Here is a 27,602-nt window from a genome sequence, read left to right as displayed (position 1 = left end):
GAAAGAGCATCCAGTTTATATATTGTGAAGATACTATACAAGGGATCCACGGCATGGAAATCAAAAGTACAACGGTTATGTGAGTAAATATTTGTCACTACCCTCTCTATTCCCTTCCGTTTTATCTCATTACTGTATATGTTACCTTACAGTTACAGCTCGGTAATGACTACACGGCTTTGCCTTTCAAAACCGAAACGCAGTTAGTAAAACGACAGGCAATAGAATAGAAGAGTTTGAAATACAAACTTAATAACTACATACATCTAATAAGAAATATTTAATAAAGAAACTAAAACATTGAAATGTTTTTTTATTAAATAAAAAGAAAAGATTTCTTATACAAAGAAATTACAGTACGTCCTAAGTTAGGAATATCAGGCCGTAAAATTAATTTACAATTTGTAGGTAAAATAAGGAGTTTGTCAGCGATCATGTTGTAATGCACGATCTGCATGTTTTCACTTGGTTTTCATTTCATTTATGCCACTTTCCGAGCCTTCAATTGAATCCAATGACCTCCCTTTATGCAAATAGTGAATGAAGACGGGTCCAACTTGGGAGGTATAATCGTTCTTTTCGAAGGCGACACTTCGAAGGAACTTAGGAATTGATATGCCATTACCTTCACTTCGCAGAGGGCGAATCTTGAACCTGTAAAATAAAGTCAGATTGTGTATGATTTGAGACGTTATTACGTCACTACGTTGATACGCCAATTATTTGGGCCAGTGTGGTTAAGTATGCCGTAAACCATCTCCTTGAAGGTGATCCAGGCTTAGTAATGCGACGTGTATGGGCTGGTAATGATTATGATGAACGGCAACTGGAGCAGTGAAAATTTTTGCTCTGCTACCCGAGAAGCCAAGCTGCTTAGACGTTGAATCGTTCAGAAGCATGAGCATTTAGTTTTCATATTAATAAACTAGGTAAAAGAAAACTGCTTTTTAAACTTGCATATTGGAGAAGGTTTAATAATAACACTATACAATATACTATACAATCGATAATCCGTATTGAATCGAATAGTAACGAGATACTATTGCAGGAAAGAGAGAACTCTTCATAATTCCATACTTATTAGGAATTTCAATGTAAAAAAGAGGCAACTCCACGCAATGGCTATCATGCAATCCTGTGGACTCTCACTTACTACTAGGAATTCAAATAATTTCAATGCTATTTTCAAGAGAATCGATTAAATAGAACGGAAAAATATGCGAGCGAGCAATAAACATTTTGTAATAATATCATTACAGAACAAAACTCCATTTACAAATATTTAGTTGTAAATCGTTTTTTCCCTCGATTTCTGTTAATGGATTTTAACCCGATTTAAACCAGGCTTATCTCTGCCTGAGGGACCCTTTCCCAAAAGCATTTGTTTTTTTATGACAAGACCAACGAGTCGTGCGCCTGCAGCACTGCAACTTACCGCGTTGCAGTGTTACTCAGTGTTTTCATCGCGAAGATCTGTGGGGCACTGTTAATAAATTAATAAAGTTCCCGTTTACTGTAATTTCATCAATAACATTACCCGTCACCACCGGAACGCAGAAATGCTGTCATAGTAATGAGCTTAGTGGCTGTACTTACCTAGTTGAACTCAATCACAAAGAGCTCCACTGCTATGAAAGTATCTAATATTCATGCCATGATTATAAGATTTTTGATTACTGCTGCTGGTGTTATTAGAGTAAATGTGCGATAACATTTTTATAATAACCTGTACGCTCTTCCTGCATGGGTCGACCTCCTCATTAGTGTTCACACAATACTGGCTACATTCACTATGCAGTAGCAGTAATAAACATCTATGGACCTCATCACATCCCGCAATAGGTGCACTAATAGGCACTTTTGCAGCGCGGTAACACAAATATATGACCACGAGTGTAAACGGCATTTGAAGTTTCTGAGAGAATGCTTACACTGTTACGTTTAAATAGAAGATACGAAATCTCACCGATACAATTCCTAGGTCCAAGTCCAAACGGCATGTAAGTGAAAGGCTGAATCTTGTATTTGGTCTCTTCAGAGAATCTGTCAGGGTCGAAGTTATCCGGGTTCGGGTAGTACTTAGGATCGCGGTGAATCGCCCACACGGGGATCTGAAGACCGTCACCTTCGCGGATCTAATGAATAAAATAAGAATGAAAATTTTAAATTATAAAAACATACACTAAGGGAAGTTTGTGGTCTTCTTGGTTTAAACTCCATACCATAAGTAATTTCTTAATATTATACAAAAGTATGAAATCTTACTCATTCTTTGCAAGGTTTAACTCATTGGCTTTTCCAATGAGCAAAATGTTCAAAATATGCTGACAATTTGTAGTATACTTCTTGCATTGACTTATTTTATTGGTAAGTTAATGACTTCATGTCAACGAAGGTAATTACGAAATACACTATACATTCTTTTTACGATACCATGGGACAGGACGAACAAGTCGTGCGCCTGGTGGTAAGCGACACACCTGTCCATAACAGATGCGGTGCCGGTCAGCTTCAAATTGCAAAAATCTGAAGGCAGCCATTGCGCCCGTCACCCTGAGATATATAACTACTAAAATATATGATAATTGCCTCGGAGGCCCAACGGTTACTATATTCATTTGCCATGCAGAGGTCCTGTGTTCGATTACCTGGCCGGGAGAAATATTTATATGGCCTACATTTATATCCCTCGTGGGTTTGGGTGTAATTTGTGGCTATCTACGTCCATGACAACCGCGACACGGAGTACTAATAAAACCGACTCAAAAGTTCGTGGAATTACATTTATCTGCCAAATTTTATCGAAATCGGTTACCAGATGTGCGTGAAACCGGATTCAACCCCCAGTTTACCACCCTTAGAGGTGGAATATTTTCTTCAAATTTAAACGGGACCAATTCCGAGGTACCATCTTTCCAACAAAAAACGAATCATCAAAATCGGTTCACAAATGCTGCCGGACTTATCGCGTAACATATATACTGTCAAAATGCAGTTATGGTCACATTACTGCTTGGCAATAGAAAGAAGTAAGGTGGCAGTACCTCCCTGTACGAACTTTTATAAATATAATATGAAATCAAACAATTATACTTTGCGTTTGAACCCTTACAACGAAGTCATGAGTAGCTTTGTCATTAGGTTTGCCCAAGTTGTAATCTTTATTGCAGTATCTGTCCAGGTTAAAGTTGGGCGGCCATAACCTCATTGTTTCTGGAATACAAAAAATCAATACTTTGTAGCACTCCAAAAGTAATGCAATTCACACAAATAACTTTTGTTCTACGGCGTCAGCTATTTACAATCGTTTTTGTGTCTTAATTATGACTGAAGCTGATTTTTAACCCACAAGGCTTTTTATCAAAAGAGGACAGTCAGAGCGGTTACACACGGCGAGTTTGAACTGCGATCCAAACGCGCGACTGCATCGATACAAAACGCGCAACTTAATCGATACAAACGCGCGACTGCATCCATACAAACGCATTGTTTTGTTTTGATCATTGTAAATTTAAAAGTAAAATAAGTACTTAGATAAAATAAATAAATCAGTTAATTAATTAAGAACGTGCATCGCGTTTGCATAGCATTAGTATCGCGTTTGTATCACGTTTGCATCGCAGCTTATAAAGTCGCCCGTGTGTGTAAATATAGACAATTAGCGACTGCATCGTGTTTGCATTGCTGCTAAAAATTGCCTTATATTACCGTTCATATTAGTTTGAAGCCTTTGTGTGTATGAGAATCTGTGGCATCTTAGCTCTGAAATGAATCGCTTGACCTCAAGGTCTTTTTTCAGAAGTATCGGGTTGTCGGTCATTATAATGAATAATAATTAATATATTTTCACTTGTGCGATCGACTTGAAATTTGGTATACCATGGAAATTTTATGACATTACAATAACACGGTAACCTCGATTTGATGTTGCAACCAGAACAGTCTACAGACTATCCAACTCCTCGACTGCTCACAATAAAACTATAGTGTGAGCTCATTAAATAATTGGTATCTACGAGTTATTGACTTACGGATGGTGGCTTTATTGTCTTTTTGGTCTAAATAAAATTCACAAATATAGAATATGCAATGACATCATATAGAAGAGATTAACATATGGTTTTTGTTACATTTCAATGTTGTAAAGAATATGAAAGAAAGTTTTTCGTCATACCCTTACCTGATACAACCATGTCCATATAAACCATATTCTGTATAGAGTTATAGTCAAATTGTCCTTTGTTGCTGTCCTCGTTCTCTCTGATTTCCTTGTATAGTTTCTCTTGAATGTCAGGGTTGACAGCCAGCTCGTACATCAGGAACGACATAACACTGGATATGGTTTCAAAGCCAGCTAAGAAGAACAGGACGGCTTGGGCGCATAGGTCATCGTCGGACCATACTGGAGAGGAATGATTCTAGTTTTGACAGAACATTTTGAAATAAAACACACATCAATTAAGTGGTTTTCATCGTAAGTATGAACCTGTGAATTATTGCTCGTAAGTCATAGAATCCTTCGTCTTACAAAGATAATTCAAATAATGGGTTGTCCAAAACGTCCTTGCGGTATTTGCCACTAGCTAACTTTAAAAAGAAAACTTTTTTCTTTTATAATATTATATTGTTGGTAATTTTAAAAATAATATTATAGCACGCATTATAAGAAGCGACAGGGTTATATATTTTATTTCGAGAATGCCAAACCACTCACGATTTAAAAAAACTGTCAAAAACTTTTGTAGTTACTTTGGGATGTGTTACGCCATCCATCGTACTCGCTTTAGATAGTGACATGACTTTGATAGCAAAGAGACCATTGCGTTTTGAAGAGTACTTATAGCTGTAGTTTATAAGTAAACCAACGCAACGTATTCATAGATTTCCCAGATTTGATAGTCTCGCACTAAAATACTTACAGACAGTAAAGTTGTTACCAGTGTTCACAACGGGACATTTGCTTCAGCTGTACCAAACACAAGTCCGGTCGTGTATGGAGCACTGCTACTGCATAATAGCAACTGGTCACCTTAGATTTAATAGACAAGCGTGCCAAGAGGCGAAGCTGCAGTGCTTTGAACACTGCTGTAGAGTTGCCTGCTTATTGGTATTTTAAGAGGGAGCAGAAGCAAAATTCCTAATCTTCGATTTGATTTTAGAGGAGTATATCCACTTTAAAGTTAAAAATAAAATATTGTATGAGTAACTACACGATATATTCAAGCATAGACACTAATCAGAAACATAAAACAATAAAGTTTCCTCGATAGATAAAAATCAAGAAATGACCTCTAATTTTCACATTTTTTCGATTCATCCTCGAAATGCTACAGGTTATTAGGACAAAAATTAGATAATTAATTATATTTATGCATGATCGAGAACTGTCACTACGGATTTTTTTTAATCCCTTTAGTTTTAGAGTTATTCCGCTTAAACGAATTTGGTACTTTTAATGCGCAAAATTCAACATCTTCTGTCGCAAGTCACGCGAACTTCAGGCACATATTTGTTTCACAAATTTGGGCGGGGCCAACGTCAAAACTGTTTTGGCATGCTCCCTCTTAAAGGATATATCACAGAGAGTGTGCGATGGAATTACATAATTTGATTCCGCCATTCCCCTATACATCGTCGGGGATATAGACGAGGGCTGGGGTTATACCCTTATGTTGTGGATGTTTCCAAGATTCGCACGAAACGTTTCGCTTCACCTTTTTTTTGAATTTTTTTGATTGGAATTCACTGCCTGTGGACTTGTTTCCCGAACGCTACAACTTGGAATTTTCAATGCGAGAGTGAATAGGCATTATTTAGGTGTGCATGCTACATCGTCGACCTCATCATCACTTTCCATGAGGTGAGATGGAGGTCAAATGCGCACTTATTTTTTATCTAAAAATAAAACAAAAGTTTGTTTATCGGAAACAATTTCAGTCACAATTTCGTCAAGGAACTTTCTTTATCGGTCTTCTCCTGAATGATAACATTGTTTTAAGTCAATACTAACTAAACCATATTGAGTATTAATTATTGTGCCTATTTTGATTTACCATACCCTTGTTTATTTGCTTCCGGCCCACGGATGATTCTTCGGCGGTGGCAAAGCCGACGTCCTTGTCGCTTGCTTTCTCTTCATGGGTCAATTTTCCTGTAAAATAAAAAAATGTATAAACAATATTTACATTGTTCGAATTTGTACTTTGAAACATGTATCAAGAAATATGATGAAAAAATTCAACGCAAAATATGATTACAAATAGGTTGACTTGATTCTTAAGTAATGACACTATTTTTCCGGATTAAAATCGCGTATATTTGTTTTTTCAAACCGTGACCACGGAACTGTAAAGGGTCCGAAACGTCGGTTTGTTTCTATGTGTAACAATTTCGAAAACCTAAGAACTTGACACTTAACACTTTATTGACCCAATACAACACTTCTTAGTGTTAGGGCGCGTTCAAATCAGCCGCTGTTAGCGGCGCTGCAGCAGCGCTGCAGCCGCGTGGCGGCCGCGTGATGGCCGCGCGACTGTCACTTTCATACAATTCTAGACGCGCTGCAGCAGCGCGACTGTCGCGCGGCCGCCGCTCGGTTGCAGCGCTTCTAGAAATTGTATGAAAAGTGACAATCGCGCGGCCGCCGCGCGGCTGCTGCGCGGCTTGCATCGGCTAATTTGAACGCGCCCTTATACGGGGTCAACGATTCTGAATTTTTGGGGTTAACTCGTGCTACCACAGATTCCACCTGGAAGAGGTGGGCTGGGTTAATGGGTAGGGAAGCATTCGGTTTTGAAGCTGTCGACGTAGGTATCCTTTTCATTCTTTATTTATCTTAAAGGAAGACCAACAGCTTAAAACTAACTTAAGTAATAATAATAACAACTGAGCGCCAATCACAGATCCTCACAAATAGAAATATGAGAAGGATGCCCAATTCAATTGACCTATCGCATAGAACATAACATATTACGTAAAGCATAAAAATGCAACCGCAGTTGCAAACCTCGTTATGAGTAATAAAAAATAAGTGGGCATTTTTTGTGTGGTGCTCTCCTCATCGAAATCACACTCGTATTGAAAAGATCTAGATCAAAAGAAGTAGATAGAATGTTAAAATTATTGCTTTTAGTCTAATGCTAAGTAAAGTTGTCTAGTCCAGTCTAAAGTTGATTCGATTAATACCTCTAGAATGTTTCTGGTCTACAGTGATACATTTTAGAGAACAGATTAGTTGCAAGAGCGTTGGTAAGTTTATGTAAATTGCCGCGACTAGCTTTAATAACCAATGGAATCAATCCTGTGGTTGGTAACTAGTAATAATATACTTAATTTTATTAATAATCCATCATTGTTATCTACGACCTTATTTTTACTAATGAAAGCTATTATCATTGTTTTCATATTATCAATTAAGTAGTAATTGATGTAATCATATCACATGTTATTTTTGCTTTTTCATTTTGAAACGTACATTTGAATTACGAGAAATCTTCGTAATTATAAATAGCATTGATGAAAATAATTGCATAAAAGCATGGATATAGTGCAGGTTAAGGTAATATAAGCGATGTATCCATGAAGATTTAATTTTTTTATGTAGCTATCAGTGAAGTATGTAAACATAGTGTGTAAATAATTGTGATTGATTGAATGATATTTAATAATCTACATTGCTCAAATACTTGATTTCTCGTAGACGGCGCTACGGCTAAAAAATTGTTGAAAAACCAACGATTACGTTAGTTATGATAAGGAGGGCAGTATTTATACAATAATCTATTTAGTTCAGGTAAGATGGCGTTAGATGGCATTGACCACTTTTTTGTGTATTTTCTAAAACGCGCTATCAGGTTGTTAATACAAATTGTGCTATTATATCATTGACTTACACTTATATGGACGTCGGGTCCGCGCTAAAAAGTGTCCGAACTTGTAGGGCGTTAAAATCGTATACAGAGCGTCATTCACGCTTTAGTCTTCGTTTGTTCGACTGACAGCGAAGCAAGCAAAATTAGACAGTAGTAATTTTAGCTTTTTCATATTCCTTTACATATCACTACGTTTAAATAGGTTGACTTCGGACATTTTTTTCGTGGTTTTTGTATTAGACCCGTCGTCCATTTATTTGTAAGTCAATGTATTATATATATTTTTTTTATCAAGTAATGGGACGGACAAGTCGTGCACCTGATGGTAAGATACACGCCTGTCAATAACAGTTGCAGTGCCACTCAGAGCTTTAAAACGCAAAGATCTAATGGGCACTTCCACTGCGCCCGTCACCCTGAGATATAAGTTGATAATGTGTCTGTAATTTCACCAGTAATTTTACCCTTCTAAACCGGAATGCAATAATGTAAGCATTACCGCTTGGCGGCAGAAATGGGTAAAGTGGCAGTTACGCTCGTGTTTATTACGTATTATATTATTACGCGGAGGAATCTAAAGCCGTGTTGATACAATCACTGCCCTAGCCACCTCCATCCTGCATGCCTTCAAGATATCTCTTCACGCCTGAATCTTCCTTTAAGATATTCTGCCTATATAATTTATTAACTGCCTCCGTGGCCGAACGGTTACCATGCCGGACTGCCACGCAGAGGTCCCAGGTTCGATTCCCGGGCCGGGAGAAATATTTGTATGGCCTACATTGATTTCTCTCGTGAGTTTGGGTGTAATTTGTGGTTGTCTATGTGTGTGTCCAAGGCACCCGCGACACAGGGTTTCCCTAGTGCGGGGCTATGTTGATTGTGAGCGTTATTATTATTATTATTATTATTATTGTCTTTATGCTAAATAAGATAAGTCACAGTCAAAGTCAAAGATTATTTATTCCATAGGTAAAATAAATTTACACTTGAAAACGTCACATTTAAGCTAGTGCTCGTTCACTACGCTGACCTCCCTGAGAAGAACGAGCAAGAAACTCTAGGGATTGCTCTTTTCAAATAAACTTAAATGCTATGGAATACACTTTTGAATCAAATTTGTGTGGATTCTGAAGCCATGTCGTCTTTCCATATATCTTTATCTAACACGTAGTCTTCAATTTTGTAATATGATTTTTCGATCAAAATATTTTTAATGTAGTTTTTAAACTTAGGAAATGATAAACTTAATATATGCTCCGGAATCTTATTATAAAAACGTATACAGTTCTCCATAAAAGAGTTGTTTACCTTGGTTAAACGAAATCGGGGTACCATGAGTTTGGACTTAGCTCTAAGGTTAATATTATGGATATCTTCTTTCTTCTTGAAATTATGTATATTTTTACGGGCAAATAAAATATTTGAGTAAATGTACTGTGATGCCACAGTCATGATACCAGTCTCCTTAAACTTTTCTCTGAGAGAAACCTGAACGAATCGCTCGTTTTTGCAATACAAATATGGTTTGAATATCTGCCGCCTTACCCCACATGAGAACGTTATACTATGGAAGTAACTAAAGTAATCTAGTCTAGCTTTTTTGTAATGAGGGGTAGCTCAGGATGCGTAGCGAGAGGTACTTCTAATAATATAAACCGGGATCATCTTAAGAACTCTGGTTTATTTCACCATTTTACAGTACTAACATCGGTAAGCTCACGTATTCTGCGGACTGCGTATGCAGCGGAGCTTAATCTGCTGGCTAGGGAAGATATATGTGGAAACCATTGAAGTTTACTATCTAAGGTCACTCTCAAGAAGACTGCTTTATTAACAAGGTCTAACTTTCTCTGTTTATTTCTATGCTTGAACTAGTCGATTTTACGTTGGGTAATTCAAATTTAACACATTTTGTCTTCTTGGCATTGAGTAATAAATTGTTAGCATTAAACCAACAAACTACCTTAGAGAGAGTATCATTAATATGGTCATAGTTAATGTCATGTCTGTCTGTTTTAAAAATCAAGGATGTGTCATCAGCAAACAACACTATTTCGCAATGGTCCTTAACAAAGAATGGCAGATCATTAATATAAATCAGAAATAAGAAAGGCCCAAGTATTGACCCCCGCGGAACACCCATTTTTACCGGAGAACCCAAAAAGGTCACACCATTTATTAGATAAATGAGTACGTATTAGATAATAAAATTAATTCTCGGGGCAGTACTAAATTACATATCTAGACCCGAAATAATTTAGTAAAAAGTTAAAGTATTTTTTTTTATATTATTTTATTTATTTTATTTTTATTTAGTATGTTAGGTATAAAGTATGTTAGGTAACCCGCCAAATTAAAACATTCAAACCTAAATCTTGTTTTTTTTTAATTGGTTACACCGGGATTTGATTGTAGAACTCCATGACGCTACACTATTGAACCAGCTAACGAAAACACTGTTACCTTTCTTAGCTTCCATTAGCAGATGTATCATGTCAGGACGAATGATATGTTTGAGCTCCCTGTTCTGCATCGTCTCCTTCACCAGCGTCCTGAAGAAGTTCTGCACCGACTCCGGGAACATACTCCATTTCAATATCTAAAAATATGAGCACATTAGTTAATTTGGTCAAACTAGGGAATTTCCTATACTATGAGTAACCATAGCTACGAAATTGACTGTTCTGGATAATACATGCAGTAAAGTTCGTTTCCCAAATTGGTCCTACGGGGAATCGAACCCGGATCATCCAGTGTTCGCACGCAAACCATTGAACCGAAGTCCTCATAAAAAGTACCTATATATTGAATTATCAACCAAACTTAACTTCTATATTAACAAACAAGCAAGCCGCCTGACGGACCGATCCACCTAGCGGCAAATGGCCACATTCACTTATAGTTACTATTTTATACGAAGGATGTAATTTTATAGAAATAATTTACATTAATTCATTCACCAAAAATTGTATTTTTGATGTTAAGTTAAGAAGCCGCCAGACAAACCGGTCTGTGACGATGCGACCTCGTTCATCGTCATCCCCTCTTTTGTCACTCTTTTCTCTGGCTCCTGACCACTTACTTTTGAAATTTTGAATCGTTCTCTAATTCTTTTTCTTCTCCATTGTTACTTTGCTCCATTCCGTCATCACTCCGTACGAAATTCTCGAGACGAGCAGGCATGCTCTTTATGCCCTTTTGGGGTAAGATCACTAATCAAATAATAATAAACTAACAAGTTCTAATCTGCACGGGGTGTTTGTATATTATTGTACCTTTTTTATGCTATTGTTTTGTTGTAACTGTTTTTGTTATAGTCTGTACTTTCTTTCTTTTTTCCCTCACCTATTTCTGTTATAGTTATACAATAAATTCATGTGGAATACGCGAGAACCGCGAGATAGGTCGAACTAGCTAGTCTAGCTGAAAAGTGATTACCACCACCAATAGGTGGTAACCATAATACACTTGCAGTTGTCATATTGATCATACTATTCTACTATCTCATAAGGCAGATTCTCCTGAGAAGTATGAGTAAGAAACATCAGGCGTTTCTCTTTGTATAAAAACATTTGTCATTTAAGATTATTTATTTCAAATATCAGATCAAGACAACCTGCATGAGCTAAACCACTTCGGGTCAATACCACTTATTACTATGAATTTTTATCATCCTAGTAAGCAGGCTCGCAAAAAAATTTTTGTTTCGTTAAGGTTTGAAGCTTCATATATAGTAAATTTTTAATATCAACCGGAATCTTATTATAAAAGCTTAGTATGTTTATGTATATTACCCTGTTAATTAATTTGTGACCTTGTAAATATGCGAATACGACTGTCAAGGACAGCAAGTTTATTTTTATTTCTCGTATTAATGTAACGTTTTCCACTATTTTCCACAAGGGTGCATATAGATCTGGCGAATTCGCCGTGTACGCACTGCATGTGCACTGCGCGCGAGCTGCTCGCATAGTGCACGAATTAAGTGACTGAGACGAACTTTGTTATAAAAAAATACTTTATTTGTTATGCCAACCTAACTACATGAAATTCGAAATTACAATCAACCTTGTCTAACTTAAAATATGTAATAATAGGGGTTAAAGTATGAAATTGCCGATTTGTACTGAAAATCTAAATTGTTTATTTTTTAAATTTTTAACAAATTTATTTAATCAAAATAGTTGCCATTATTATCTATACATTGCTGCCATCTAATGGGAAGGTTATTAATGCCTTTGCGATAGAACTCCGACGATCTAGACTGCACAAACTGTGTGAAAGCATTTTGTACTGCCTCCTGGGAAGAAAACTTCTTGTCACGTAGATAATTGTCCAAATCACGAAAAAAATGGTAGTCCGTTGGAGCAAGGTCTGGTGAATACGGAGGATGACGAATGGTTTCTAACTGCAGTTCCTGAAGGGTCAAAATGGTTTCTCGTGCTGTGTGAGGTCTCGCGTTGTCGTGGAGCAATAATGGTGAAGATCGATTCATGAGTCGGGGCTGTTTTACTGCTAGTTTTGTCAACATGGTTCGGAGTTCGGCACAATAGACATCTGCCGTTATTGCTTGACCAGATCGGAGAAAACTATAGTGAATAACACCATGCTGAGACCACCAAACAGTTACCATTACCTTTTTATTGGTAAGTTTTGCTTTAGGACACTGTTGTGGCATTTGACCTGGGGTCAGCCATTGCATTTTTCTTTTCCGGTTATCATAAAGAATCCACTTTTCATCACATGTTACAATTCGATCCAATATTCCTTCATTTCTGTACCGGTTCAACAAGGCAACACAAGTTTCAACACGCGTTTCTTTCTGCAGATCAGTCAAATCATGAGGCACCCATTTTTCGTATTTTTTTATTTTATTGATTTGACGCAAGTGAGTCAATATTGTGGGTAAGGTAACGTTAAACCATGCCGCTAATTCCTGGGTAGTTTGACTAGGATCGGCTTCCACTATCTCTCTTAATTCATCGTTATTCACCTGTGTGGGCGGTCTTCCTCGTGCCTCGTTCTTTAAGTCGAAATTTCCATCACGAAAGCGTTTAAACCAAAATCGCACGGTGCGTTCATTAGTAGACCCCTCTCCAAACGCAGCATTGATATTGCGGGCTGTTTCTGCCGCGTTAGTTTCGCGTCGGAACTCGTATTCAAAAATCACTCGAATTTTCGCAGTATCCATCTTTCTTGTCTAAATTGAATAACAAAAACAATTGAAAGTCGATATTCAAATGTTTCAAATTAAAAAAAAAAAAATCACAGAAACCATTTGAAAAAAGTTTCATTCGAAAACCTCAAACCATGAAGATTCTATGAAAATTCAAAGAACTATTGCAATAAAACGGCAATTTCATACTTTAACCCCTAATATATAGAAGTTACAAAGCGTTGTCAGCTATGTGTTGTCATACCGCTTGTCCTACTTAGATGGGTGCTGTCGCGGCGGCTTGGCAGGGCTGACGAAGCTGGTAAATGAGCGTTTCTTACACTTAACACACGTGTGCTGCATGCGTGTAATTAAATACATGTTAACACAAACGGCGTGCGAACGGCACGCAAATAGAGCGCACAACGTAATACTCGCGTGCAGCTCGCGAGTCTTTCGTAAACAGGCGCATTTGCGGCGCATTCGTCAGATCTGTACGCATCCTAAAAAAATATTGTTCTTCTCAACATAAATTATATTCGTAAATGTACTTGACAGTGTTGAAACTGCCTCCGTGGCCGAACGGTTACCATGCCGGACTGCCACGCAGAGGTGCCAGGTTCGATTCCCGGGCTGGGAGAAATATTTGTATGGTCTACATTTATTTATCTCGTGAGTTTTGGTGTAATTTGTGGTTGTCTATGTGTGTGTCCATGGCACCCGCGACACAGGGTTTCCCTAGTAGGCTATTTTGAGTGTGTGCGTTATTTATTGTAAGAATGTTAATTTCTCTAAACGACTTTCTTAGACACTTTGATTGAAAACTCAAAATACTCACTGCAGCCACATTGGGAAAAGAATTCGACAATAAGAACACGAGTAATTGACGAAAACTGAAAGTGGAAGCATTTTTTCCCATTAAGTAAAATTGATTGTGCTCATCTTTATGAGAATCCACCTTCAAGCCAAAAACACAAGATGCAATTACGTCATTCGCGTATCTAGTTGTCAGGTCTTTCACATCGATATCCAAATAACCCTCTGCAAATAAAAGAAGCTATAAATTACACAGACATTACAAAATGGTTAAATAATACCAAGGTATTATCCCAAAGGCATACACCTACCACCCTCAAAAGATATTCAAGAACTTTCACCAAAACAAAAAAACATTAGGGTGCGACAGCGCGTGCGCAGCGCACATGTAGCGCGTTCGCTGTCTTCGCGATGCACCAAAATCCACTTACGTTTACATTCTTGGATTTTTTTCTCAAGCGAAAGGATCATCTGGTCTCCCACCTCCACCATCAGTGGCAACATCATCTTCATTTTGGAGCTGGTGAAAGCTGGGCTGAGGGTCGATCGCATATCCTTCCATTCTTGACCTGATGAACAAAAGTCGTAAATTTGAAAATGCATTTTTGCACACATCTATTTTACATTTACATCCATCGTAAGACAAAATCCGAAACCGCGTTTAGTAGTATAACATGGCAATAGCATAATACACTATTGTACTTACCTCTTAAAGATATAAGATTCCTTCCAAAAAGCGGGTCGCATTCTTCATTGATGAAAACATTGTGGTCAAGGAAGTGTTCAAAGTCCTTGACGGTAATCTTCTTGATCAGTTCGATATCCCTCACCTGTAGAAACGGCGTCAGGAATTGGAACGCGCCGTAGAACCTGAAATAATCATTAGAATACTAATAAATTTATTTCATTTATTCGGTAAAACGCTTTTAGTAGCTTTCATAATAGAAGAATTATTATTTTACAGGATACATCACGGAGAATACGGGAATGGGACAAGTTGTCATTTTGCGATATGGTCTTACTACAACAAGGGTGATATTTTTTTTAATTGACCGTTTTAGATATTTTACGATATAAGTGTGACAGCATATCCATATGCATTTTTTACAGTTTCTTTTTAGGAAAAGGACAATTCAGATAAACCTTTTTCAAAAACAATAAATGACTATACAAGCATTACGATTTATTTTAAATTACAAAACATTTTATGTTTAAACAAAAAAGCCGTGGTAGCGTAGTGGGTTGACCTACCGCTACTCAAGCAAAGGCTGTGGGTTCGAATCCGGGTTCGCACCTCTGAGTTTGGGATTTTTTTATTGAGTGACGGGACGAACAATATGTGCGCCTGATGGTAAGCTACACACCTGTCCAAAAAAAGACGAGAATGGTCTTGTACATGACAAGAACTTTGTCGGATCCAGGCACGAAAACATTTCGTGTCTGTTGCAGATGAGAAAATGATGAGTATGTACACGATACGAATGCTTTGCGACAGATGTGTGTAGGGTAAAATGTGTCAGTGTATAACGTGTCTTCCAGGTAGCAATCGTTTTACTACCGACTGTGGGAAGAAATACGTTGACTACTAAGCAACACCAACGTCCTCGCGCATAAACGATCGTATACTGATAATGGACCTCACCCCACACAGTAGCGGCAGAGCGCATCGTTTCGGGGGTAGACAAGTGTACATAGATCGTGTGTAGAAACGACACGAATTCTTGCATAGACCCGGCGACTTTTCTTAGCGTGGACACGCGCCCTAATTTACTTTAAGCCAGTGTGGCGGACTATGATTTAAACACTCGCCTGAGAGGAGACCCGAACCTAGCAGTAAGATAAAAGGGTTGATGATGATAATGACGGTAACTACCGTCTCGTGAACACTGTTTGTATATTATTTTTGGATTTACCTTTGATCAGAAAATTGGTTGTAAGTCTTAGTAATTTGTTCAGTAAAATGCTCTCGCTGTAACAAAATTCTCGTCATAGTACCGAAAGGCGGGATGATTTTGGATGTCTTCACACCTTGCCTTTTAAAGGTGCCATATACTTGCCGCAAGTACAGAAATACCGCAACCACAAGGCAACCCAGCCAAATCCAGACCAGCATCTGGAAAAATACCCTAGGTTATATCGAGTTGTTAGGTTTTCGCGATTGTTACACATAGGCAATGAAACTATTTTTCCGGAATTAAATTGCGTGTATTTGTGTTTTGAAACGTTTCGGGCCCTTTACAGGTCCCATGGTCACGGTTGACTGAGGTGGGAAAGTATAATATTAATACTAACCACCCTATTTTGGCACTGTAGATACAAAAGTTATTAATTAAATACCTTATTTTTAATTTTACAAAGATACATTTCAATTTACGCTACACTACGTTGTACAAATGATTTTATTTTAAGAATATGAATTTTTATTAAGTCAAATTTATTATTAATTAATAATGGAATTAGAATGAATTAAAACATATTAATTAGTATTGCAATCTTATATCTGTTTGGCATTTTTCATCAATGACAATACTGGATCCCAAACTTGTTGATGACTGTACCACCTCAATCAACCGTAACCACCTGTAAAGGGCCCGAAACCTTGGTTTGTTTGAAACAACAAATTTACGCGACTTAAGTACGGAAAAATACTTTCATTTCCTACTCTAGATTACTTTGAATTTACCCAAAGCGAATACAGGGTGGTTTCTCTTTTACCGCATTCACATTCAGTAAAAAAAAGCCACGAAATCTTAAACAGTCTAATTCAGATTCGCCATGTATGCAAGATTACCAAAAAGACTACATTAATTTAAAATGCCGTAGACGTATTCTTCATTCCTAAATATCCTTCCTGATTTAGATACACTGAATTAAAATAGTTCAAAGTATTATACTAAACTTTGTTTGGTTACAATGCCGTGAGTCGCCACAGCGACGTGTTGCATGTGGAGAAGAGGACGTGGGATCGGCCAAAATGCCAAAATTTTACTTACACTTACTGCCAGAACTTAGAAACAGCGATAACCGCTTAATAAGCAAAAAAAGCTGGACTGAGCGCAATAATTCATTAGAAACAGTAACACACAGCGGTTTTAAGTCGAAATATAGTAACGATGCGGTCGCTAATCGTCTACCTTACACACGCGCGCGACGTAAGCAGCGATAGAATCACGTTGCACGTTAGAAAATTCGCCATGTAACCGCTCCTAAGGCAGCTTCACACGGCCCGTTTTTAAAACTTCAATATTCGCTTGAAAAAGTGTATAATTACTATAGTAGCACTAATATAACGAAATATAAACAGGAAGGTTTACCTCAGTGGTTGGAATACACACTTATATACCAAAAATTCTAAACTAAATCAAGGCCAACTTGGTTGACAAATGATAACACACACATAAATGGCGACGTGACGTAAGACGTCCGGTGCGCGCGTGCGCCAAAACAGTACCAACCATAGACCGCTATACTCACTCACATTTTACTAATAGTGTAAAGCTCATTTTACATTGCCGCAGACCGGAATAGAAGCTAATTTTTAACATAATAAACTTTCTGTCAATTATGTAACGTACAAACCAGATACTGCACGGTAGCTGCTGGAATTCCTGAGATTATGCAAGAATTTTCCGGAAGATACGCAATCTGTTTCTTGGCTCGTCCGTTCATTATGTTCAGTCGCCGTTAGTTGACGGGACGCATGTGACATTTAAAAAAATTGTTGTCTAAACTGCCATGATCAGTAAAAAAGGCCGATCTGTCACCATTTTTATTTTTTCTCTAAGTGGTTAAGGTATAAAATTAATGCAAGAGAAAAGTAGATATTTTTTAATTTCATTTCTACATTATTTTCTCGGTTTTGAGTTTTGTCTCAACTAACGGCGACAGTGCTATGGTTACATAAATTGTTTTATATAAGTACCTATATAGACATTATTAAAAACTAAAATCAAAATGGGGAGGCTATGCACCAAGTTTCACTGCGAGATCCAATCAGGAATGGAATGGATATCCGAAAATCCGAAAAAGAACCGGAGTAACCCACATAGCACAAAGAATTACTGTATGGGCCACCTTACTCCATACATAGATTGTAGTGGTAGTTCGCAGAGAAAAGCTTGCGAAGAAAATAATAATAAGTATATTGGTATAAAATACAGGTGTAATGGTGGCAAAACTTTCCTTGATATAGAGTATCGGTGGACAGTTGGTGATTACCAACATTAATAAAATGTGAATCACCTATTTAAAAGTGCGGTACGTGGCTAAAGTAAATCGCCGCGTGCGCAGTGTTACATCAAAGAATGTATGAGATCATACAATTACAAAACTCTAGTGGCAGTGGGCGGGATACATTACTCACAGAACAGCTGATCGGGAAGACGCAGCGTGGGCAGACCACCCACAAAATGGACCGATGACCTGGTGAAGCTTGAGGGAATTCGCTGGATGCAAGTAGTGCAAGATCGGTAGTTGTGGCGATCTTTGGGGGAGGTTTATGCCCAGCAGTGGAAGTCTAAAATGATTATGATGATGACACAAATTCGTTTCGATTCCGTTCTGCAGCAATGTAAATTGAGCTTCACAATCTACGAGTCGGTGCTATGCTAAATATAGTTGATTGGAATCCCACCAAAAATATTTACAGATAATTTTGCTCTTTGTGATAAAAAATATCTTTTAGAATTAGCACGAAGTAAATAAAGTACACCATTATTAATTTAATCATTTACTCTCTGGATTGAGTATGTACCACTATACTTACTTTTAGTTGCGGGGAGAACATTGACTTACAATTATATAGACGTCGGGTCCGCGCTAAAAAGTGTCCGAACTTATAGGGCGTTAAAATCATATACAGAGCGTCATTCACGCTGTAGTCTTTGTTTGTTCGACTGACAGCGAAGCAAGCAAAATTAGACAGTACTACGATGACATTACAATTTAAATTCAACGTTTTAGCTTTTTCATATTCCTTTACATGTCACTACGTTTCAATAGGTTGACTTGGGACATTTTTTTCGTGGTTTTTGTATTAGACCCGTCGTCCATTTATTTGTAAGTCAATGGGAGAGAAGTAAAATTTGACTTCCGGATTAGTTTAGAAATCAAAGTCAATATTGTTACCTATTCATCAAGTTTTATGTTTGAAAATGCTTAATTTATTAATGGAATAGCCCTGAATAACAATTTAGGTGACCAGTATTTATATAATATATAAACAAAAACATAAATTAATAATTTTGCGCTTTGTCATAAAAAGCAAAGTATCTGTTACACTTAATGCGTGTCATAATGCTTAAAGTTAGTTGCGGAGAAGAATTGAATTTAACCTCCGAAATAATTTGGAGGTCATGCCCAAATCATACCCATATTATTACTTAATCATCAAGTCTTATATAGATTTTAAGACTTTCGTGGTTATTCACTAAATGATTATCACTAGTATCAGGTTTCTTACCACGGTATGACTTTTTTTTTTCAACCCGTCAACCCGTCAACCCGTGACCATGGAGCGTGCAACCGTTCCGAAATATCGGGAAAATAAAAAGAAGTCATACCGTGGTAAGAAACCTGATACTAGTGATAATCAAGTCTTATGTTTGAAAATGCTTCATTTATGAACCGAGTAGTGCCGAATAACAATTTAGGTAACCCACATACCCGTAATATGTCAGAATAAAAAAAATCTATGTATTTCTGGAAACAAGGTCATTAGACGCCACTAAACACAACTGTGATATCATTTGCTTTCATACCCAAGTATCTTATATTATATTAATTAAACAAGGGACTTCAAAACGGAATTTCTTCCTAAATATTCACGCGTAAAAGTCAACCACGTGTTCCATGCTCTTCATTGCTGCCACATCGATTCCCGCTACGTGGATGCGTTCCAGGAGCTCTACCATTCAGCCACTCTGCAGGTACGAGTTCACCATTTAACCGATCCCGTTCCAATCCAGCGAGGAGTGAGACAAGGAGATACCATTTCCCCAAAATTATTCACAGCAGCACTTGAGGATGTCGTAAAAACCCTTAAATGGGATAACCACGACATTAACATCAATGATGTCCATGTGTCTCACCTAAGATTCGCGGACGATCTCGTGCTACTTGCAGAAAGTTTCGACGATCTCCAAAGGATGCTGGAACAACTATATGACGCTTCTTTGAGAGTTGGCCAGAGGATGAATATGTTCAAGACGAAAATTATGGCGAACCTCTCCAGTCCCTCAAGTACCACTGTCACGGTGGGAAATGAGAGGCTGGAGAGAGTCGATCAGTACGTCTATCTCGGACATGTTCTGTCCTTTGGCAAAGAGTATCAGCCTAAAGTGATCACAAAAAGAATCCATCTGGGATGGGTTGTGTTTGGCAAGTTAGATGACATCCTTAAAGCGGATAAGGTTCCACAGTGTCTGAAGACCCGCTTGTTTAATCAGTCTGTTCTGCCCACCATGACGTATGGTGCCGAGACATGTCCATGTCTCGGCACCTCACGCAGGAAACTGTATACAGGTTGAGAGTTGCACAGAGGGTCATGGAGCGCGCCATGCTCGGCATCAGCCTTGTAGACTGAGTTCCGAACGTTGAGTTCCGACGACGGACAAAAATCCAGGATGCTGGATCTCGGATCATGGAACTCAAATGGGGCTGGGCGGGACGTCGACTGATTGGCGGTCGAGGTGGGTCGACGACATAGTACGCGTCGCGGGGCGTCAATGGATGCGGCTAATACGGGACCTTGGTGGATGGCACAAACTTCGAGGCTTATACCCAGCAGTGGGTGAAATCAGGCTGTGGATGATGATGATGATGATAAAGTCAGCCAGCAAAGGCGCATATATAAAATATGACTTTAACCATTTTCATTATACAGTTTTTTGTTGATAGTCGGCACCCTTTATTTGACCAGAAACTCCCACCAGTACGATTATCAAGCCGTAGAAGCTTCCTTCGACATACCACCACTATAGAAGGTAGCCAACAAACGCGAGACGCAAACTTGGGCAAGCCAAGCTCGCTGCTCCTCTTGATGTTATATCCCCAGCCGAAAGTCTTTCCCGCGGGCACCTGTTGCGGTGGTCAATATGGAAATCCCTGAACCGTCTCATGTCATAAGCTGGCTGATGTAGAGACTACATGGTGAAATACATCAACTGAACTCAAAACCATGGTGCAAACGGATCCCCCATTCAAAGCATGTCTCACTTGCTCTCGTGCTCATTGTGCCCGACCAGCTGCACCCGCGAAGACCTGCTACAGGCAACAAATAGGGGCATAAAGGTGACTGCTTACTGGGCCAAAATATAACACTGGTTTGTCATTGACTCGACAAGAACAACGTTACAGCTTGAGGGAATAAAGGTCCGCACAACAACAAGCACATAGATAATTTCGTAATACCTACTGTTTGACATGTTGCTAAGTTGGTGAAAGCGGTAGCCTTGGTGAGGCAACAGACATTTGTTCGAGTTCATCTAAGGAATTTTTCTTCGTGATTGTTCGATCCTTGTATCCATAATAATAATAATACTACTAAAGGTATTAAGTAAACAACTAAAACACTAAAATACAATTAAACATTTTATTTAAACAATATAATACACAAGCAACTAAATGAATTACAGTGTAGCTGACTTTATACATATAGGTAAAAAGGAAGAATCCAGCTCATTTGTTAGAAAAGTTTCCGAAATTTTGACTTTTCTTATGATATCAAGTGACGAACGAGTCGTGGACCTGGTGCTAAGCGACACGCCTATTCATAACAATTACAGTACCACTCAAAGCTTTAAATCACAAAGCATAGATCTTTCTTTCAGGGCACTGCCACTGTTCCCGTCGTCCTAGGATATAAAGTAGACAAGTCCCACTGCTTAAAACAGAACGCAATGATGCTCACATTATAGCTTGGCAGCAGAAATACGTAAGCTGACAGTACTTTTCTGAATAAACTCTTTCACAAGCAGCTCTACTGCTACTAAATGACACGAGGTGGTGTGTTAACAGGAATATTAAGACGCTTTATTTTTTATTCACGATCATATTTAAATCCCCCGCATAAATATGCATATAATTATATTAGTAACCTGTCTTGAATATATAGGTACCTACGTACGGAATATATCATTAATTTTAAAGATTCCGAATTACATTAAAATAGAGTATTCTGAAATTTCTAATGGACCAGTGGAACAAAATTGTATAAGCAGACCATTTTCCTGCTTTGGTTGAAATTTTGGAACTACGCATCCAAAAGAGAGTACTTCTCGCTTACCAATCCAAGGCAGCTATCCATGTCCCGAAAGCGACAGCAGTACTTCATATATCAGCGAACATGTGCTTGATAAAGACTTTAAAGCGGCTCAGTTGTAAAGTACCGTTTGACCTTGAAAAGCATGACTAGCTTTTGAGCAGCAAATTTTGCCAAGCACTCGATATAACGACCAAAGTTGAATGACAAGTCCAAACCAAATAACTAGCTCCAGTATTAACTCTTATCAAAAAAGACAACACAATAACTTTTATTAAACATAATATAGATACAGAATATGACCTTAGTGCTTTGTTCGCATGGGTTTTCGATTTTTGACAATTTTCATTGACACCTATTTTCGAAGCTCAAATCGTACCAATTGAGACCCTTTTGTGCGAATACCGCTCGTAGAGGGGTCCAATTTGCGAGGTATAACCGTTTTGTTCGACGGTGACACTTCGATGGAGTTGAAGAGTTGATACGCCATTACCTTCACTTCGCAGAGGGCAAATCTTGAGCCTGTAAGATAAACGTTTAAATTCTATTAAAGTTAAAAATTATAATCTATACCGTCCAACTTCTTTTAGAACTCGTAAAACCTTCATGTATAAAATTATTTTATATTAACGAAAACAACAATCACGTCTACACAATTTTCTAAGAAACATCTAAACATGCACGCATGCTATTAAACTTGTAGTCACGCCGACTACCACTTTTCTAGTTACCCACAACCGTTGTGTTATCAAAACCTCTATAAAATATGTAAATTATTACTTTACCAGATCTTCTCGACCAGATAGTTCGTACTTTTTTGAGTTTATATTGGTTGCACATTCTACGTAAAATTACATAGCGCTAGAGCGTAACATACGCGCTAAAAGATCTTCAGTAGGAATATTGAAAGGCACCTGTGGTTCGGCAAGACAAAATGATATGACTACAAGTTTAATAGCATTTGAAGTTAAAGTACCCAAGGAGAGAATCTCACCGATACAATTCCTGGGTCCAAGACCAAACGGTATGTAGGTGAAGGGTTGGATTTTGTGTTTGTTCTCTTCAGAGAACCTCTCTGGGTCGAACTTGTCCGGGTTTGGATAGTATTTCGGGTCACGGTGGATTGCCCACAAGGGGATCTGGATACCTTCGCCTTTGCGGATCTAAAAGGATAAAATTATAGATTAAGAACAGATATATTTCACTCGTATACATAAATTTCAGCCAGTTTCCTAACTTTACAATAAAAAATATACAAGCAAGAAGCGGCGCGAGCTGGCTGTTTTATTGCTAGGCATATTTTAGTGTACTAAATGAAGTTGTATTTAAATCCACTCCCCAATGTTCCAATTAGATTGGAGACGTTACGAAGCAGGGTAGGATGACAGAGATTTTATGGTTACGAAGCCAAGCAGCATTGGGCCAGCGGTATAGATAATCCTCTAAATCCGCTCTTTAGATGTGATCCTTATCCAGTACTGAGAAATATGGCTTAATGATGATGAACGGTGACGGGAGCAGTAATAATTTATTTGGAAAAAGTGTAAGAGGCTGCTTGACCATTGAATTGTTCCGAATCACGTGCAGTTATGGAACAGGGGCAGGTTTGATTGCAGAGATATATTTTTGATCCACCAGCGTGATGATAGGCACACTGGCGTTAAGTACGCGGTATCATGGTATTTATATAAATGTATGTTTATCCAAAGTTGCGTCATTTGTTTCATTAAGAATTGTTTTCCTTGATTTGCTGGGACATTCTTATTTGAAAACTTGAATTATTTTTGTGATTTGTAATGTGTACCATTTAAAATTTAATCAGCAGCGACCTATGTGTTAGTTTAAAATGCGTGTGAAAATGTTCCAAATGGTCCACACAAACTACATATTTTATGTTGGCAAAAGTGCAGCTATTTTATTTCTTGTTTTTTTTATGGGAGTTACGACTTCTGAGTGAGTCAAAGTCAAGATATGCTGTCGATTTCCAGTACGTACATTTTGATTAACCATTAAATAAGGACAGTTTACGTTTGAACACTTACAATGTAATCTTCAGTAGCTGTGTCATTAGGTTTGCCGAGGTTGTAATCTTTGGTACAGTGTCTGTCCAGACCAACGACAGCCGGCCATAACCTCAATGTTTCTGGAAAAAAAAATCATTTCAAGATATTCGAAATATGATATGGTCATTTATGATTGACGCATCAAGTTAAGATCTTATTTGTTTTTCAATTTCAGCTCATCTACGGTAAACTGTGGTTTTGAAGTACAATCAACATGTTTTCGTATTTCTGCTTGTACAGGGCATACTACCGCTGCATTTGCAGAAGGAAGCTTTAGGTATTTGGCTACTAATTGTTGGAATAACATTTCTCCTTTTATCCATAGTGTGATTTTCGTCCAATTAAAAGTTACTGTTACTGTTTCATAATTTGTGGATTTGTAATATTTGTCCACTTGAAATCATATTTGTCCACTTGAATCATCTCGATGCTTCGACATTAAACGCCATATTAGTGTTGTAATCTATTGTATTTAACACATCCACTATTTAGATGGTTTAATAAGCTTTAAAGCTAAGGTCTAAAATCTTATCTTGTCTTATTTTATCTACTTTTATTTTACTTCTGTTAAAGTGAGTCCAGAAACTTTTCTTTTACTAAACAACTGATACAACATTACGGGAAGTACGAGAAATTTTCAAAATCAGATTTTTTAAATCGTCAACTAAATTTGTTTGTTGTAATAATAAAATTGTATGGTTTCAAACTACTTAAAACTAAATCTATACAATCTTTTGAAGAAGAGCCTTACCTAGAACTTAAGGGAGATTAACATTTGGTTTTGGTTATACTGATGCTATTACAAATAATCGAAAGACAGTTCTTCTTCATACCCTTACCTGATACCACCATATCCATATAAACCATATTCTGTACAGAATTATAGTCAAATTTCCCGTTGTTCTTGACTTCATTCTCTCTGATTTCCTGGTACAATTTATCTTGCACATCAGGGTTGATAGCCAGCTCGTACACTAGAGACGTCATGATAGAAGATACAGTCTCAAAGCCAGCTACGAAGAAGAGCGTGGCTTGAGCGCACAGGTCATCGTCGGACCATACTGCGGAAATAATAAATAATTAGTTTAAAAAAATACACGCTAAAATTTAAATCTGCCTCATAACTAACGTAAACGACATTTTTAGCGAAATTGGGTTATTAACATATGTATCTGGAAGCGAAACGGGATCTACAGCACACTCTAATCGATTGTTTATTATCTTTAGTTTCATTGTCATAATCAGCTCTTAATTAATATATTTTTAGGAGACACTAATACTTTAGGTGCCCATACCGAAGTGCAAATTCGTGAGTTATATAACAAGGAGAGCAGAAATGTAATAAAGCCATTGTGTCATAAAACAATATTATATAATACTATATTGACATAGATAGGTGTTCTGACGCCAAATGCGTTAATGCCGTGACAGAAGTTGTTTCCAATTGGTTCCCTTGATGATCCTTTCCTCCACCAATTGCCAAAAATGTGTTATCAATACTAGCAACACAATTCCAATATTAAAACAATGCAAGTACCTATTTTGATTTGACATACCTACCTCTATTGACTTGCTTCAGGCCAACGGATGACTCCTCTACAGTGGCGAAACCGGCGTCTGCGTCGTGAGTTGATTTCTCATCATGGGTTAGTTTACCTGAAAAGTAAAACATAATTACGTTCCAATGTGGTAGATTATAACATCTCACGTTATTTACATGTTTACATTACATTACAGTATGAATATAGCTCCTTGTGAAAGAGTTCGTGACACTCATTGACTTACAATTATATGGACGTCGGGTCCGTGCTAAAAAGTGTCCGCACTTGTAAGGCGCTAAAATCGTATACAGAGCGCCAAACTCCGCTTTAGTCTTCATTTGTTCTACTGACAGCGCGATACTGCGATGAAATTACAATTTAAATTTCGAATAGGTTGACTTGGGACATTTTTTTCGTGGTTTTTGTATTAGACCCGTCGTCCATTTATTTGTAAGTCAATGGTGACACTACAAGTTTCATGGACAGGCGTGTAACGTACCACCAGGCACACGACTTGGTCGTTCAATCACTTGGCGTCATAAAAAAAATTACAGTTTCTGCGGCTTGATGGAATTATGTATGTACAGTATCAAGAAATCTTCAAGAAATTCGGATGTGTGATTCGGCATTGTCTATTTCTTTCAAATACACTGTTTTGTCATGTCACGTCTGCCAGCTGTGGGGGAAATTGAAGGGGGCCTCCATTTTCACAAACTTCACCGATAATACAAACCCGTTACGACAAACCACATTCAAAGGCATGATATGTAATTTGATCGCATAATCTAACCGATTCTATTACGTATATACCGATATACACATATATCGATAGCGCATTCGATTTTGTAGATTTTTTATTGTACTTTTTACTACGACTATTGTTAAAGAAGTTTTACAATGAAAATTAAACGTCATGTTTGGAAGAGTAAAAATGTATACATAGGTCATTTTATAATTCTTCGTGAGTTATTAGCACCACCCATTTACAGTTTTCGCTTTAACTAACAATAAAGCATTTATTAAATACCAGCTCACAGGCTGGTTAAATTATTAGTTAAAAAAAAGGTGGCGTCTTTAAGATGGCTTTCCACGGTCCGTTATTTTATAAATTTCCTCGCACGGACGACGGCCACCGACAGCCAGACACCGGCCTAGCCCTTTCATATTAATAACCAATCACAGAATGACTACCTGTCGCCACAGACTGGCCCCGCCCAGTTTTCGCTATGTATTGAACCCACAACACCACGCTGCGGCCGCGTCTGCGAACGACCGTTTGTGCACGATTGCGAACTCATCAGTACGTAATAAGTAAAGTCAAGAACTGTGGGATACTCAACCAGGCTGTAGATTCGCCCATCTGGACTCGGTCCCACAATTAGAATATTTACTTTCTTATGAGCACCTGATGAGTATGCCAGAGCAATAAAATTAGTTCTGAGGGCAGAACTCAAAGTAATTTAGAAAAAGAATATCACTTTACTAAATTAACAAACCCAGAAAACAAAAAGGATAAGCCAATTTAGAAAAACAAATGTTGCTGAACGAGCTGAACAAGCGGAGAATGAAAATGTTACCCTTTTTAGTTTCCATTAGCAGATGTATCATGTCAGGCCGCTTAATCTGTTTGAGCTCCCTATTCTGCATCGTCTCCATCACCAGCGACCTGAAGAAGTCTTGCACCGACTTTGAGAACATAGACCATTTGAATATCTAAAAATAGGATAAAATATGTTTTGTAATATTCTCCGTACAGAGTACTAAAAAAACCGACCTCAAAAGTACGTGGAATTACGTCTATTTGCTAAGTTTTATTGAAATATCCCCTAGTTCGCCACTATACAGGACTTGACACTGGATAATAATAAACGGTTCTCACTACTCAAAGTATAT

The 27,602-nt window shown here is 37.8% G+C and overlaps 1 protein-coding gene across 1 annotated transcript in view; it reads right to left on the bottom strand.

Annotated features, from left to right (window-relative positions):
- Positions 1–416: 416 nt before the first annotated feature.
- Positions 417–27,602, bottom strand: part of LOC113233928 — a 33,024-nt gene continuing 5,838 nt past the window's right edge. The window contains exons 6-21 of the mRNA XM_026469163.1: positions 27,287–27,422; positions 25,729–25,824; positions 25,008–25,229; positions 24,148–24,248; positions 23,100–23,268; positions 22,464–22,627; positions 15,759–15,958; positions 14,552–14,715; positions 14,277–14,414; positions 13,868–14,070; positions 10,338–10,473; positions 6,059–6,151; positions 4,181–4,402; positions 3,113–3,213; positions 1,967–2,135; positions 417–654 (exon numbers count right to left, since the gene is read on the bottom strand). Of these exons, the coding sequence (XP_026324948.1) occupies positions 482–654; positions 1,967–2,135; positions 3,113–3,213; positions 4,181–4,402; positions 6,059–6,151; positions 10,338–10,473; positions 13,868–14,070; positions 14,277–14,414; positions 14,552–14,715; positions 15,759–15,958; positions 22,464–22,627; positions 23,100–23,268; positions 24,148–24,248; positions 25,008–25,229; positions 25,729–25,824; positions 27,287–27,422 (2,487 nt within the window). The 3' untranslated portion in view covers positions 417–481. The remainder of the gene's footprint in view (positions 655–1,966; positions 2,136–3,112; positions 3,214–4,180; positions 4,403–6,058; positions 6,152–10,337; positions 10,474–13,867; positions 14,071–14,276; positions 14,415–14,551; positions 14,716–15,758; positions 15,959–22,463; positions 22,628–23,099; positions 23,269–24,147; positions 24,249–25,007; positions 25,230–25,728; positions 25,825–27,286; positions 27,423–27,602) is intronic.

The sequence above is a fragment of the Hyposmocoma kahamanoa genome, unplaced genomic scaffold (assembly GCF_003589595.1).
Source record: "Hyposmocoma kahamanoa isolate Upper Pololo Valley unplaced genomic scaffold, ASM358959v1 80, whole genome shotgun sequence".
Taxonomy (NCBI): domain Eukaryota; kingdom Metazoa; phylum Arthropoda; class Insecta; order Lepidoptera; family Cosmopterigidae; genus Hyposmocoma; species Hyposmocoma kahamanoa.
This window is presented reverse-complemented; position numbering and strand designations above follow the sequence as displayed.